We start from the raw sequence: 16,290 nt of genomic DNA, 5'->3' as shown, positions 1-16,290 counted from the left end.
AGCTCTTGCACTGAGGGCAGCGAGCCCCGCAGCCCCCCGGGGTCCAAAAATCCTCCCCCCCTCCCCTCCCCCATCCGGGCCCAGCCCATTGCAATAACGCGGGGGGGGTCGGGGCAACCCCCCCCCTGTAAATAGAGCCCCTCCCCCCCCCTCACACACACACATGGTACGGCCCGATGAGCACTGTGCCCCCCCCGAACCCCAAAATCCTGCACTGTGACCCCCCGACCCCAAAATCCTGCACTGTGACCCCCATCCCGAAATCCTGCACCCCCAGCACTGTGACCCCCCAGACCCGAAGTCCTGCACTGTGACCCCCCAAAACCCCAAAATCCGCACTGACCCCAAAATTCTGCACCCCTCCCATCACCTTGGTACGGCCCACCGACCCTCCCAGCACTGTGACCCCCCATCCCAAATTCCACACACCCCCAAAATCCCGGATCCCCCATCACTGCACCCCCACCCCAAAAATTCTGCATCCCCATCCCAAAATCCTGCACCCCCATCACTGTGACCCCCATCCCAAAACCCCAAAATTCCAGACTTCCCCATGACTGTGACCCCCCAAAAAACCCCAAAATTCCACACCCCCATCACTGTGACCCCATCCCAAAATCCTGCATCCCCATCCCAAAATCCTCATCCCATTCCAAAAATCCTGCATCCCCCCATCACTGTGACCCCCCCATCTCAAAACCCCAAAATTCCAGACTTCCCCATCACTGTGACCCCAAAATCCCCAAAATCCTGGACCCCCCATCACTGTGACCCCCAAAATTCCACCTCCCCCATCAATGTGACCCCAAAATCCTGCATCCCCATCCCAAAATTCTGCATCCCCCATCACTGTGGACCCCAAAACCCCAAAATTCCAGACTTCCCCATGACTGTGACCCCCAAAACCCCCCAAAATTCCACACCCCATCACTGTGACCCCCCAAAATCCTGCACCACCCCCAAAAATCCCACACCCTCCATCACTGTGACCCCAAAACCCCAAAATTCCACACCCCCATCACTGTGACCCCCATCCCAAACCCCAAAATCTCACACCCATCACTGTGACCCCAAAACCCCAAATTCCTGCATTCCCCCCAAACCCCAAAATCCCACACCCCACCACTGTGACCCCCAAAAACTTCCAACTCCCCCATCACTGTGACCCCCCAAATCCCCACCCCCCACTATCACTGTGCCCCCCCAGCCCCTCCCCCACCTCGGCCCTGCCCCTCCCCCACCCCAAATTTGGGGTCCAAACTGTGATTTCAGCAAAGCAATAGCGGGCGGGGGGAGGGGCTTGGGGGGGTCGCCGTGTCCCCTCAGTGTCCCCCCAGTGTCCTCCAATGTCCCCCCAGTGTCCCCCCAGCACCTGGCTGTCCCCTCCCCCCGTGACCCCCCCGTGACCCCCCGTGACCCCCCCGTGACCCCCCCAGGCTTCACCCCAATAAATGATGAGGTTTGAGATCCTGTTGTCGTATTTGGGGGGCTTTGGGGGGTCCTAGGGAGTCTTCAGTGGGGGGTTTGGGGGTCCCAAAGGGGTTTGGGGGGTCCTGGGGAGTCCTAAAGGGGGATTTTGGGGGTCCCAAAGGGGTTTTGGGGGGTCCTGGGGGGGTTAAAGTGCCCCCAGGAGGGTCCTGAGGGGGTTTGGGGGTCCCCAGGTGGTTTTGGGGATACTCCAGGGGGTCCTCGAGGTTTTGGGGGGTCCTGGAGGGGTCCCAAAGGGGGTCCTGGAGGGTCCCAAAGGGGGTTTTGGGGTCCCAAAGGGGTTTGGGGTCCTCAGGGGTTTTGGGGGTCCTGGGGTCCTCAGGGGGTCCTGGGGGTCCCAAAGAGGGTTTGGGGGTCCTCAGGGGCTTTTGGGGGGTCCCAAAGGGGGTTTTGGGGATCCTGGGGGGGTTTGGGGGTCCTAAAGGGGGTTTTTAGGGGTCCTGGGGGGTCCCCAAGGAGATTTGAGGGGTCCTCAGGGGGGTTTTGGAGGGTCCTGGGGGGTCCCAAAGGGGTTTTGGGGGGTCCTGGGGGGGTCTGGGGGTTCTCAGATGATTTGGGGATCCTCCAGGGGGTCCCAAGCAGGTCCATACCCCCCCTCGGTGTCCCTTGTCCCCCCCCTGTCCCCCCTGACCCCCCCAGGTGGGTTGGGGACACTCCTGGGGACACCTCGTGGTTCAGGGAGGACCCCAGACCCCAAAAACCCCAAGAAAAACCCAAAAAAACCCAACCCCCCAAAAAAAACCCCAAAAAAACCCAACAAACCCCAAAATCCCCCAAACCCCCCAAAAAAACCCCAAACCCCAAAATCCCCCCAAAACCACAAAATCGCCCCCCAAAAAAAACCCCAAAACCCCTCAACCCCCCCTCAGACCCCCCAAAACCCCCCCAGAACCCCCCAAAATCCCCCCAAACCCCATCCCGGGTGGCGCAGGCACAGACGACGCAGCACACAGGGCTGGGGGACACTGGCATGTTGGGGGTCTTGGGGGGTCCTGGGGGTCCTGGGGGGTTTTTGGGGGTCCTGGGGGTCCCAGGAGGGTTCTGGGGGTCCTGGGGGTTCCAGAGGGTCCCAGGAGGGTTTTTGGGGTTCCTGGGGGTCCCAGGAAGGTCCTGGAAGGTCCCAGGGGGTCCCAGGGGGTCGTGGGGGGTCCTGGGGGTTCCCAGGGGGTCCCAGGAGGGTCTCAAGAGGGTCCTGGGGGTCGCAGAAAGATCCCAGGGGGTCCTGGGGGTCCTAGGAGGGTCCCAGAAAGGTCCCAGAGGGTCCCAGAAGGGTCCAGGGGTTCCCTGGGGGTCCCAGGAGGGTCTCTGGAGGGTCCCAGGAAGGTCCTGGAAGGTCCCAGGGGGTTCCCAGGGGGTCTCAAGAGGGTCCTGGGAGTCGCAGAAAGATCCCAGGAGGGTCCTGGGGGTCTCAGGAGGGTCCCAGAGGGTCCCAGGAGGGTTTTTGGGGGTCCCTGAGGGTCCCAGGAGGGTCCTGGGGGTCCTGGGGGGTCGCAAGGGGTCCCAGGGGGTCCCTGGGGGCTCTCAGGGTGTCCCCACTGTCCCCACTGTCCCCTAACGCAGCAATGACCACTTGATTTGTTCTTTCGCCGACTGAAGAACCTGCGGGGAGAGGGAGGGGTGAGGGGACAGCGGGGACAGGAGGGGACAGGAGGGGACAGGAGGGACAGGAGGGACAGGAGGGGACAGCTGGGACAGGAGGGGACAGGAGGGCACAGCTGGGACAGGAGGGGACAGTGGGGGCAGGAGGGGACAGGAAGGGACAGGAGGGGACACCCTGGGGGGGACACAGGGACAAGAGGGGACACTTGGACGGACACAGGGACACACCTGGGACAGCAGGGGACATTTGGAGGGACACAGGGACAGGAGGGGACAGCTGGGGCGGACACAGGGACATCCCTGGGACAGGAGGGGACACAGGGACAACAGGGGACACTTGGGGGGGGACAGCTGGGACAGGAGGGGACACCCTGGGGGGGACAGGGACACACCTGGGATAAGAGGGGACACCCTAGGGGGACACAGGGACACCCCTAGGACAGGAGGGGACACTTGGGGGGACACAGGGACACCCCGGCAGGCTCTGGGGGGGCTCAGGGTGGCAGTTGGTCTGCAGTGGGACAGGGGGTGGCACAGGAGCACCCAGGGGACACTGAGGGGACATTTGGGGACAGCCAGGTGGGGACTGGGGGTGTCCCAGGGGAGTCCCCAGGGGGGATTTTTGGGGTCCCAGGGTGGGTTTTGGGGGTCCCAGGAGGTTTCAGAGGTTCCAGGGTTTTTTTGGGGTTTTGGGGGCTCAGGAGGGGTTTTGGGGTACGAGGAGGTTTTGGGGTCCCAGGTGGGTTTTGGGGTTCCAGGAGGTTTTGGGGATTTTTTGGGGTCCTGGGGAGGTTTTTGGGGTGCCAGGGGGGGTTTGGGGGTCCTGGGCGTTTTTTGGGGGGTTTTTTGGGGGTCCTGGGGAGGTTTTTGGGGTCCCAGGGTGGGTTTTGGGATCCCAGGGGGTTTTTGGGGGTCCCAGGGTGGGGTTTGGGGTACTCAGGGGTGTTTTTGGGGGTTTTGGGGGGTTTTTTGGGGGTTTTTGGGGGTCCCACCTGTGACACGGTCTGCTCGGTCAGTGGCACATCCTCGCCCTGTGACAATGAGGGGACAATGGGTGACAATGGCAGGGGGACAGTCACAGCCCCCCGGCAGCTGCTCACAGCGCCGAGATCCCCCAAAAAACAAAAAAAAAACCCAAAACTCCCTCAAGAAATCCCAAAAATCCCCCAAAAACCCCCAAAATATCCCCCAAGAAACCCCCAAAAAACCCCCAGAATCCCCAAAATCCCCCCAAAAAACCCAAACAAACCCCAAACACCCCTAAAAAACCCAAAATCCCCCCCAGGAAAACCCAAAAAAACCCCAAAATTCCCCCCAAGAAAACCCTAACAAACTCCAAAATCCCAAATAAACCCAAAATCCCCCCAAAACCCCAACCCCCAAAACCCCAAAATGCCCCAAAACCCAAACCCAAACTCCCCCAAAAACCCCAAAATCCCTGCAAAAACCCCAAAAACCCCAAAACCCCCCAAAAAAACCCAAAAAACCCCAAAAACCCCCAAAAATAACACAAAAAATCCCACCAAAAAAACCCCAACCCCCAAAACCCCCAAAATCCCTGAAAAAAACCCCAAGAATCCCAAAATCCCAAAACCCCAAAATCCCCCAAAAAACCCCAAAATCCCCAACCCCCCTTACCCTGACAGCCACACGATGCACAACCTGCTGAGGGTCACTCTCCAGGATCACCCTGCGGGACAGACAGACTGAGGGACAGGTGGGGACAGGATGGGGACAGGGACAGGATGGGACAAGGAAAGGGACAGGGACAGTGACAGTGACACGGACAGGGATGGGACAGGGACAGTGACAGATGGGGACAGGATGGGGACAGGGATGGGACAGGGACAGTGACAGATGGGGACAGGATGGGGACAGGGATGGGACAGGGATGGGGATGGGACAGGGGACAGTGACAATGACAGTGACAAGGACAGGGATAGGGACGGTGACAGGGACAGAGATAGGGACAGTGACAGTGACAGGGATGGGGATGGGGACAGGGACAGGGACAGAGATAGAGACAGTGACAGGGACAGGGACAGGGACAGGACGGTGACAGAGACAGAGATAGTGACCCCCAGGTACTGAGGGAGGTGACAAACACACCAGGGACAGTGACAAACACCCGCAAGGGACCTGGATGCTGAGGGGGGTGACAGACAGTGACAGGGAGGGTGACAGTGATGGTGACAGTGACGGTGACAGTTGACAGGGACAGGGACAGTGACAGTTACGGTGACAGTGACAGGGACAGGGACAGGGACAGGGACAGGACAAGGACATGGAAGGTGACAATGACAGTGATACTGACAGTGACACTGACAGGGACAGTGAAAGTAACAGTGACAGTGACAGTGACAAGGACAGTGACAGGGGCAATGACAGTGACAGTGACAATGACAATGACAGTGACAATGGCAGTCACAGCCAATGACAATGACAGTAACAGTAACAGTGACAGCGACAGTCACAGTGACAATGACAGTGACAATGACAGTGACAGTGACAATGACAGTGACAATGACAGTGACAGTGACAATGACAGTGACAGTGACAATGACAGTGACAATGACAGTGACAGTGACAATGACAGTGACAATGACAGTGACAGTGACAATGACAGTGACAGTGACAGTGACAGTGACAGCGACAATGACAATGACAATGACAGTGACAATGACAGTGACAGTCACCCTCCATCCACGATCTCATCCACAGCCAGGAACAATCCCTCCATGTTGTCCAGCAGAGCTCGGCGCTCCACGTTCTTCCTGGGGACACCATGGGGACAGCAATGGGACACCTTGGGGACACCCAGGGACATGGGGACAGCAATGGGACACCTTGGGGACAGCGCTGGGACAGCCTGGGGACAGGGCTGGGACATGGGGACACCCAGGGACACCCTGGGGACATCCCAGGGACATGGGGACAGGGCTGGGACACCTTGGGGACATCATGAAGGACATCCCCAGGACACGGGGACAGTGCTGGGACACCTTGGGGACATCCAGGGACACCCTGGGGACAGTGCTGGGACACCTTGGGGACAGCGCTGGGACACCTTGGGGACACCCTGGGGACACCCTGGGGACAGCACTGGGACATGGGGACATCCAGGGACACCCTGGGGACAGCGCTGGGACAGCCTGGGGACAGGGCTGGGACACCCTGGGGACATTCCAGGGACATGGGGACATCGTGAAGGACATCCCCAGGACATGGGGACATCCAGGGACACCCTGGGGACACCCTGGGGACAGCACTGGGACACCCTGGGGACATCCCCGGGACATGGGGACATCCCCAAACAAGAGATTCTCCCCTCCCAGCTGTCCCCAGGTGTCCCCAGGTCTCCCCCAGGTGTGTCCCCAGCTGTCCCCAGGTGACTCTCAGGACATCTAGGTGTCCCCAGGTGTGTCCCCAGGTGTGTTCCCAGGTGTCCCTAGGTGTCCCCAAGTGTCCCCAGGTGTCCCCAGGTGTGTCCCCAGCTGTCCCCAGGTGTCCCCAGCTGTCCCCAGCTGTCCCCTCCCTCCATACCTCAGCATTTGGCTCAGCGAGTCGAACAGGCAGTTGAGCACAGCTGTGAGCATCAGCTGGGGACATTGGGGACATTGGGGACATTGGGGTCACACAGGGTCACACGGGTCACTGCAGTGTCCCCCCTGCCACCACAGTGTCCCCCTGCTCTGCCACCTTCCTCTGTCCCCCGCCAGCCCCAGGTGTCCTCCCTGTGTCCCCAACTGCCAGCCCTCGATGTCCCTGTGCCCCGCGGTGTCCCCAGGTGGCTGTGTGACCCCAGTGTCCCCATGTCCCCTTTTCCCATGTCCCCTTTCCGCAGTGTCCCCCTGTCCCATGTCCCCAGTGTCCCCGCAGTGTCCCCATGTCCTCAGTGTCCCCAATGTTGCCATTGTCCCCATGTCCCCAGTGTCCCCACAGTGTCCCCATGTCCCCCATATCCCCACGTCCCTCCCATCCTCCCATGTCCCCCACATCCCCAGTGTCCCCGCAGTGTCCCTGCAGTGTCCCCAGTGTCCCCATGTCCTGCAGTGTCCCCAGTGTCCCACACATCCCCAGTGTCCCCATGTCCCCTGTTCCCATGTCCCCATGTCCCCAGTGTCCCCATGTCCCTCCCATCTCCCCATGTCCCCCACATCCCCATGTCCCCACTGTCCCCATGTCCTCGGTGTCCCCGCAGCGTCCCCAGTGTCCCCCAGTGTCCCTCAGTGTCCCCATGTCCCCAGTGTCCCTCAGTGTCCCCAGTGTCCCCATGTCCTCGGTGTCCTCACAGTGTCCCCAGTGTCCCCATGACCCCCACATCCCCCCATCCCTGCAGTTGCCCTAGTGTCCCCATGTCCCCAGTGTCCCCATGTCCCCAGTGTCCCCACATCCCCCCCAATGTCCCCATGTCCTTGCTCTCCCTGCAGTGTCCCCATGTCCCCAGTGTCCCCATGTCCCCGCAGTATCTCCACATCCCCACATCCCCGCAGTGTCCCCATGTCCCCAGTGTCCCCCACATCCCCGCAGTGTCCCCATGTCCCCGCAGTGTCCCCATGTCCCCGCAGTGTCCCCCTGTCCCGTGTCACCTCGTTCTGGTGCGCACTGCCGATGACATAGCAGTACAGGTCGATGCTGCTCTTGTACACCACAGTGAGACCTTCCAGCAGAGCGATCTCACCTGGGGACAGCCATGGGACAGGGACAGGGATGGGACAGGGACAGTGGGGACAGGGATGGGGACAGGGACAGGGACAGGGATGGGACAGGGACAGCGACGGGACAGGGACAGGGATGGGACAGGGGGGACAGGGACAGTGGGGACAGGGATGGGGACAGGGACAGTGGGGACAGGGACAGGGACAGTGGGGACAGGGATGGGGACAGGGACAGTGATAGGACAGGGGGGACAGGGACAGTGGGGACAGGGATGGGACAGCGACAGGGACAAGGGGGACAGCGATGGGGACAGGGACAGGGACAGGGACGGGGACGGGGACGGGGACAGTGGGGACAGGGATGAGGACAGTGGGGACAGGGATGGGAAAGGGATGGGGACAGTGGGGACAGGGACAGGGACAGGGATGGGGACAGGGATGGGACAGGGACAGGGACAGGGATGGGGACAGTGGGGACAGGGATGGGACAGGGACAGGGACAGTGGGGGACAGGGACAGAGATGGTGACAGGCACAGAGACAGTGACAGGGACAGGGATGGGACAGGGACAGGGTCAGTGACAGTGACGGGACAGTGACACCCCCGTGCCCCACCCCCTGTCCCCGTGTCCCCGTGTCACTCACTGTCACTGCGATGTGTTTTGCTGAAGATGTTCTTCTCGAAGGCGCGCTGCTCCTTCACACTGGGGTACGTGTCATCGTAGTACTGTGACAGTGGGGACAGTGGGGACATTTGGGGACACCTGGGGGACACCTGGGGTACGTGTCATCGTAGTACTGTGGGGACAGTGGGGACATTGGGGACACCCTGGGGTACGTGTCATTGTAGTACTGCGGGGACAGTGGGGACATTTGGGGACATTTGGGGGACACCTAGGGACACCTGGGGTACGAGTCATTGTAGTACTGTGACAGTGGGGACAGTGGGGACATTGGGGACACTTAGGGACATTGGGGACACCTGGGACACCCTGGGACATGCTGGAGTACGTGTCGTAGTACTGTGGGGACATTTGGGGACATTGGGGACACTTAGGGACACCTAGGGACACCTGGGACACCCTGGGGTATGTGTCATCGTAGTACTGCGGGGACATTTGGGGACATGTGGGGGACACCTAGGGACACCTGGGGGACACCTGGGGTACGTGTCATCGTAGTACTGTGACAGTGGGGACAGTGGGGACATTGGGGACATTGGGGACATTGGGGACACCCTGGGGTACGTGTCATCATAGTACTGCGGGGACAGTGGGGACATTGGGGACACCTGGGGGACATTGGGGACACCCTGGGGTACGTGTCATCGTAGTACTGTGACAGTGGGGACATTGGGGACACTTAGGGACACCTAGGAACATGTGGGGGACACCTGGGGTATGTGCCATCGTAGTACTGTGGGGACATTGGGGACATTTGGGGACATTTGGGCACATGTGGGGACACCTGGGACATCCTGGGGTACGTGTCATCATAGTACTGTGACATTAGGGACATTGGGGACACTTAGGGACATGTCGGGGACACCTGGGGTACGTGTCATCGTAGTACTGTGGGGACATTGGGGACACCTGGGGGACACACTGGGACACTGGGGTACATGTCATCATAGTACTGCGACACTGGGGACACTGGGGACATTGGGGACACTTAGGGACACCCTGGGTCACATGCCATCACAGCACTGGGACACTGGGGACATTGGCCACCCCTCGACACTCGGGCCACCAACGCTGTCCCCAACCTCTGTCCCTCCCCCCAAGCCATGTCCCCCTGCAGGGCAGTGTCCCCTCAGTGTCCCCTCAGTGTCCCCTCCCTGTCCCCTCACTGTCCCCTCAGTGTCCCCTCACTGTCCCCTCCCTGTCCCCTCGCTGTCCCCACCTTGGCAAAGAGTCTCTCGCCGTCGTTGTCCAGGATGATGATGGCCTTGACTGTGTACAGCGATGGCTCCTGTGGGGACAGGGACAGGGACAGTGTCACCCCCTGGGGACAGGGAGAGTGCCACCCCCTGGGGACAGGACAGTGTCACCTCTGTCACCCCCTGGGGACAGGGACAGTGTCACCCCCTGGGGACAGGGAGAGTGCCACCACCCTAGGGACAGGGACAGTGTCACCTCTGTCACTGCCCGGGAACAGGGACAGTGCCACCGGCACTGCCATCATCCCTGCATGGGGACAGGGACAGTGCCACCCCTGTCACAGCCTGGGGACAGGGACACTGTCACCTCTGTCACCACCTGGGGACAGGACAGTGCCACCAGCACGGCCATCACCCCTGCATGGGGACACTGTCACTGCCACCCCCTAGGGACAGGAACACTCTGTGTCACCCAACGTGAGGACATCAGGGGAGGCTGTGGGGTCACTGTCCCCATGTCCCCATCCCTGTCACTGTCCCCTGTATCCGCATGTCCCCCTGTCCCCATCCCTGTCCCCATCCCTGTCCCCATGTCCCCATGACTGTCCCCATGTCCCCATGTTCCCATGTCCCCATGGTCACTGTCCCCATCCCTGTCCCCATGTCCCCATGTCCCCCCGTCCCCATCCCTGTCCCCATCACTGTCCCCATGGTCACTGTCCCCATGTCCCCTTGTCCCCATGTCCCCCTGTCCCCATACCTGACCCCATGTCCCCATGTCCCCAGCTGTCCCCATGTCCCCATGTCCCCATCCCTGTCCCCATGTCCCCATGTCCCCATCCCTGTCCCCAGCTGTCCCCACGCCGTCACTCAGAGCCGCTGGGACCAAGTTCTGTGATGCACTGACTGTCCAGAGCCACAGCCGGAGTGTAGGACAGAACCTCGGCCCAGGGACCCAACTGTCCCCAAGTGTCACCATGTCACCAACTGTCACCAGGTGTCACCAACTGTCCCCAAGTGTCCCCAATGTCACCAGAGTGTAGGACAGAACCTCAGCCCAGGGACCCAGCTGTCCCCAAGTGTCACCAACTGTCCCCAGAGTGTAGGACAGAACCTCGGCCCAGGGACCCAACTGTCCCCAAGTGCCACCAACTGTCCCCAGAGTGTAGGACAGAACCTCGGCCCAGGGACCCAGCTGTCCCCAAGTGTCACCAACTGTCCCCAAGTGTCACCAACTGTCCCCAGAGTGTAGGACAGAACCTCAGCCCAGGGACCCAGCTGTCCCCAAGTGTCACCAACTGTCCCCAATGTCACCAGAGTGTAGGACAGAACCTCGGCCCAGGGACCCAACTGTCCCCAACTGTCCCCAATGTCACCAACTGTCCCCAGAGTGTAGGACAGAACCTCGGCCCAGGGACCCAACTGTCCCCAACTGTCCCCAATGTCACCAACTGTCCCCAGAGTGTAGGACAGAACCTCGGCCCAGGGACCCAACTGTCCCCAATGTCACCAACTGTCCCCAACTGTCACCAATGTCACCAACTGTCCCCAACTGTCCCCAGAGTGTAGGACAGAACCTCGGCCCAGGGACCCAACTGTCCCCAAGTGTCACCCATGGCCACCAATGGTCACCAACTGTCCCCAGAGTGTAGGACAGAACCTCGGCCTGGGGATCCAACGGCCACCAGTGGTCACCCAGGGCCACCTAGGGCCACCAAGAGCCACCCAGGACACCCCCAGGTGCTGCTGGCCCAATGGCCACCCCCTGAGTGACCCCCAGTGTGACCCCAGGTGTGGCACTGTCCCCTCCTCTGCCACCTCCCAGTGTGACCCCAGTGTGACCCCAATTCACCCCACTGACCCCCAGCTGGGACCCCAACTGACCCCCAGTGACACCCAGTGACCCCTGAGTGACCCCTGAGTGACCCCAGTGACACCCAGTGACCCCCAGTGACCCCCGAGTGACCCCAGTGACACCCAAGTGACCTCACTGACCTCCCAGTGACCCCCCAGTGACACCCAGTGACCCCAACTGACCCCTGAGTGACCTCACTGCCCTCCCAGTTACCCTCCCAGTTCCCCCCAGTTACCCCAGTGACCCCCTAGTGACCATTCCAGTGACACCTAAGTGTCCCCCAGTGACCCCCAGTGACACCCAGTGACCCCCAGTGACCCCCAAGTGACCTCACTGCCCTCCCAGTTCCCCCCAGTTCCCCCAGTTACTCCCACACTGCCCTCCCAGTTATCCCAGTTACCCCCAATGCCCCGGACCCCAACTGACCCCCAGTTCCCCAGTTCAGTTCCCCAGTTTCTCCCAGTATCCCCAATTCCCCCAGTTCCCAATTTCTCCCAGTTTCCCAGTTCAGTTCCCCAGTTCCCCAGCCTCCCAGTTTCCCAGTCCCCCAGCTCAGCTCTCCCAGCTCTCCCAGTTCCCCCAGTTCCCCAGTTCCCCCAGTCTTTCCCAGTTCTCCACAGTTCTCCCCAGTTCAGTTCCCCAGTTCAGTTCCCCAGTTCCCCCCAGTTTCTCCCAGTTCCCCCAGACCACCAGTTTCCCAGTTCCCCCAGTCTCTCCCAGTCTCCCCAGTCCCCCCAGTTCCGCTCTCCCAGTCTCTCCCAGTTCAGTTCTCCAGCTCCTCCAGTTCCCCCAGTTCAGTTCTCCCAGTTCCCCCAGCTTCTCCCAGTTCTCCCAGTTCTGCTACCCCAGTTACCCAGTTACCCAGCTCTCCCAGTTCCCCAGTTCCCCAGTTCCCCTCTCCCAGTCCCCCCAGTCTCCCCAGTTCCCCCACTTTCCCAGTTCCTCCAGTTCCTCCCAGTACAGTTCCCCAGTTTCTCCCAGTTCTCCCAGTTCTCCCAGTTTCCCCCAGCTCTCCCAGTCTCTCCCAGTCCCCCCAGTTCATTTCCCCCAGTTCTCCCAGTTCCCCAGTCTTTCCCAGTTCCCCCAGTTCAGTCTCCCCAGTTCAGCTCTCCCAGTTCTCCCAGTTCCTCCAGTTCAGTCTCCCCAGTTCTCCCAGTTCAGTTCCCCAGTTCAGCTCTCCCAGTTCTCCCAGTTCCTCCAGTTCAGTCTCCCCAGTTCTCCCAGTCCCTACAGTTCCCCAGTTCAGTTCCCCAGTCTGTCCCAGTCCCTCCCAGTTCCCCCAGCTCTCCCAGTCTCTCCCAGTCTCTCCCAGTTCAGTTCTCCCACTCTCTCCCAGTCTCTCCCAGTTCAGCTCTCCCAGTCTCCCCCAGTCTCTCCCACTCTCCCAGTCTCTCCCAGTCTCTCCCAGTCTCCCCCAGTCCTCCCAGTCCCTCCCAGTCTCTCCCAGTCTCTCCCAGTCCATCTCTCTCTCCCAGTCTCTCCCAGTCCCCCCAGTTCAGCTCTCCCAGTCTCTCCCAGTCTCTCCCAGTCTCTCCCAGTTCAGTTCCCCAGTCTCTCCCAGTCTCTCCCAGTCTCCCCCAGTCTCTCCCAGTCTCTCCCAGTCTCTCTCCCAGTCTCTCCCAGTCTCCCCCAGTCTCTCCCAGTCTCTCCCAGTCTCTCTCCCAGTCTCTCCCAGTCTCTCTCCCAGTCTCTCCCAGTCTCTCCCAGTCTCTCCCAGTCTCTCCAGTCTCTCCCAGTCTCTCCCAGTCTCTCCCAGTTCAGTTCCCCAGTCTCTCCCAGTCTCTCCCAGTCCCCCCACTCTCCCCTACCAGCACCAAAGCCTCCATTTTCCCTCAGCGCTGCCGACGTGGAGCCGGAAGAGCTCTCGCTGCTGATTGGCTGCTCACCTGCCAATCACCCCCCTTGGCCCCGCCCCGCCCGTCTGATTGGCCCAACGCTGTTCCAGCTCCACCAATCGCTGCGCGCTCCCGCTCGGGGGGCGGGCCGGACTTTCCCGCCCTTTCCCAGGCGGCCGCTGATTGGAGGATCCACCTGTCAATCACCCGCCGGAAGCGGAAGGGCGGCGCAGTTGCCATGGTGACCGGGGAAGCGCTGACGTCACCCCTCAGCCTGGCCCGGGCTGCGATTGGCTGTCTCGGGGAGCACGTGACCGGAACCGGCGCCTTGCTGTGATTGGTCACTCCTCTTGGCCACGCCCCTCTGTGGGCGTGGTCTCGGGTGACCTTTGGATGTCACCTGCAGGGGTTGGGGACAGTTGGGGACAGAGCTGGGAGTCACGTGACCCTGAGAGCTTCGGGATGGAGAGGAGGGGAGGGGGTGACCTCGGGGACACCCTGTGACACTCTGGGGACATCCTGGGGACATCCTGTGACACCCTGGGGACATCCTGTGACACCCTGGGGACATCCTGTGACACCTGTGACACCCTGGGGACATCCTGGGGACACCCTGGGGACACCCTGGGGACATCCAGAGCCTCCTGGGGACACCCTGGGGACATCCTAGGGACATCCTGTGACACCCTGGGGACACCCTGTGACACCCTGTGACACCCTGTGACACCCTGGGGACATCCAGAGCCTCCTGGGGACACCCTGGGGACATCCTAGGGACATCCTGGGACACCCTGGGGACATCCTGTGACACCTGTGACACCCTGGGGACACCCAGAGCCTCCCATGACACCCTGGGGACATCCTAGGGACATCCTGGGACATCCTGGGGACACCCAGAGCCACCCTGTGACACCCTGGGGACATCCTGTGACATCCTGTGACACCCTGAGGACATCCTGTGACACCCGGGGGACATCCTGGGGACACCCAGAGCCACCCTGTGACACTCTGGGGACACCCTGGGGACATCCTAGGGACACCCTGTGACATCCTGGGGACATCCTGTGACATCCTGGGGACACCCAGAGCCCCCTGGGGACATCCTGGGGACATCCTAGGGACATCCTGTGACATCCTAGGGACATCCTGTGACATCCTGGGGACACCCAGAGCCCCCTGGGGACACTGCTGTCACCGCCAGCCGTGTCACTCCACAGTAAATCTGCTCCCGAGGCACCTCTGTCACCCTCTGTCACCCTCTGTCAGTCTCTGTCACCCTCTGTCACCCCCAGGTGACACATCCCTGTCACCTGCCGCTCCTCCTGTCCCCGCAGGGCGAGGAGAGGTGTCACCTCCCTGCGGTGACACATTGGTGACACATGGTGACACCCTCGGGCAGGACATTCCTGTCCTCCCTGTCACCTCCTGGCGCTGGCCTTGTCCCCTTGTCCCCTGCGGGCCACACGTGGGTCACTCTGTGTCCCCAGATCGGTGTCACCTTCTGTCCCCTTCTGTCCCCAGCCCTGTCCCTGCCGGGGCTGCTCTGTCCTCGTCCCATCGCTGTCCCCATCCTTGTCCCCATCCTTGTCCCCATTGTGTCCCCAGCCCTGTCCCCATTGTGTCCCCATCGTGTCCCCATGGTGTCCCCATCGTGTCCCCAGCCCTGTCCCCTTCATGGCTGTGTCATCCCTTCAGTCCCTGTCCCCACGGTGTCCCCAGTGTCCCTGTCCCCATCATGTCACCATCATGTCCCCAGTGTCTCTATGATGTCCCTGTCCCCATGGTGTCCTCACAGTGTCCCCATCATGCCCCCAGTGTCCCTGTCCCCATCCTGTCCCCACAGTGTCTCCATGATGTCCCTATCATGTCCCCAGAGTGTCCCCACGATGTCCCTGTCCGTGTCCCCATGGTGTCCCCATGATGTCCCTATCGTGTCCCCACAGTGTCCCTGTCCCCAGTGTCTCCATGATGTCCCCAGTGTCCCTGTCCCCATCACGTCCCCACCATGTCCCTGTCCCCACGGTGTCCCCGCAGTGTCCCTGCAGTGTCCCCACAGTGTCCCTGTCCCCACAGTGTCCCTGTCCCCATGGTGTCCCTGTCCCCAGTATGTGCCCATCATGTCCCCATGATGTCCCCATGGTGTCCCCAGTGTCTCCATCGTGTCCACAGTGTCCCCCATGATGTCCCCATGACGTCCCCAGTGTCCCCATGATGTCCCTATCATGTACCCAGTGTCCCCATGGTGTCCCCACAGTGTCCCCACGACGTCCCCAGTGTCCCCACACTGTCCCTGCAGTGTCCCCATCATGTCTCCACGGTGTCCCCACGGTGTCCCCAGTGTCCCTGTCCCCATCATGTCCCCACACAGTATCCCCAGTGTCCCCACAGTGTCCCCTCGGTGTCCCTACAGTGTCCCCAGTGTCTCCATCATGTCCCTACCCTGTCCCCACAGTGTCCCCACAATGTCCCTGTCCTCAGTGTCCCCACAGTGTCCCGTGTCCCCACGATGCCCCCACAGTGTCCCTGTCCCCACGATGTCCCTGTCTTCATCGTGTCCACCCAGTGTCCCCACGATGTCCCCATAATGTCCCCACAGTGTCCCCATCATGTCCCCACAGTGTCCCCACGATGTCCCCACAGTGTCCCCAGTATCTCCATCATGTCCACAGTGTCCCCAGAGTGTCCCCGCAGTGTCCCCACAGTGTCCCCATCATGTCCCTGCAGTGTCCCCAGTGTCCCCACGATGTCCCCGCAGTGTCCCCATCATGTCTCTATCATGTCCCCACGATGTCCCCACAGTGTCCCCAGTGTCTCCATCATGTCCACAGTGTCCCCACAGTGTCCCCAGAGTGTCCCTGCAGTGTCCCCACAGTCCCTATCATGTCCCCGCAGTGTCCCCATCATGTCCCCAGTGTCCCCACGATGTCCCCACAGTGTCCCCGTTGTCCCCCCGCCCCGCCCCGCCCTGTCCCCACAC

At 61.3% G+C, this 16,290-nt stretch overlaps 1 protein-coding gene across 1 annotated transcript; it reads right to left on the bottom strand.

Moving 5' to 3' along the window:
• Positions 1-2,964: 2,964 nt before the first annotated feature.
• On the bottom strand, positions 2,965-13,412 carry COPZ1 (coat protein complex I subunit zeta 1). Its single transcript, XM_085041324.1, has 9 exons — positions 13,287-13,412; positions 9,647-9,715; positions 8,390-8,471; positions 7,677-7,768; positions 6,631-6,686; positions 5,784-5,861; positions 4,726-4,777; positions 4,080-4,118; positions 2,965-3,087 (listed from the first exon to the last, which is right to left on the bottom strand). The coding sequence occupies exons 1-9, from the start codon at positions 13,302-13,304 to the stop codon at positions 3,040-3,042; spliced, it is 534 nt and encodes a 177-aa protein (XP_084897450.1). The 5' UTR covers positions 13,305-13,412; the 3' UTR covers positions 2,965-3,039.
• Positions 13,413-16,290: the final 2,878 nt, after the last annotated feature.

Source organism: Lichenostomus cassidix, chromosome 29 (genome assembly GCF_008360975.1).
Source record: "Lichenostomus cassidix isolate B80296 chromosome 29, HeHo_3.0, whole genome shotgun sequence".
Lineage (NCBI taxonomy): Eukaryota > Metazoa > Chordata > Aves > Passeriformes > Meliphagidae > Lichenostomus > Lichenostomus cassidix.
The sequence above is the reverse complement of the archived record's forward strand: the minus strand, read 5'-3'. Positions and strand labels throughout refer to the sequence as shown.

What these genes read in the sequence shown, in the direction of transcription:
- COPZ1 (XM_085041324.1), bottom strand. An exon ending in TCGCTGAGCCAAATGCTGAG is followed by an intron (nt 5,862 to 6,630) that starts GTATGGAGGGAG and finishes TGGTGTCCCCAG; the next exon opens with GAAGAACGTGGAGCGCCGAG. An exon ending in GATGAGATCGTGGATGGAGG is followed by an intron (nt 4,778 to 5,783) that starts GTGACTGTCACT and finishes TCTGTCCCGCAG; the next exon opens with GGTGATCCTGGAGAGTGACC.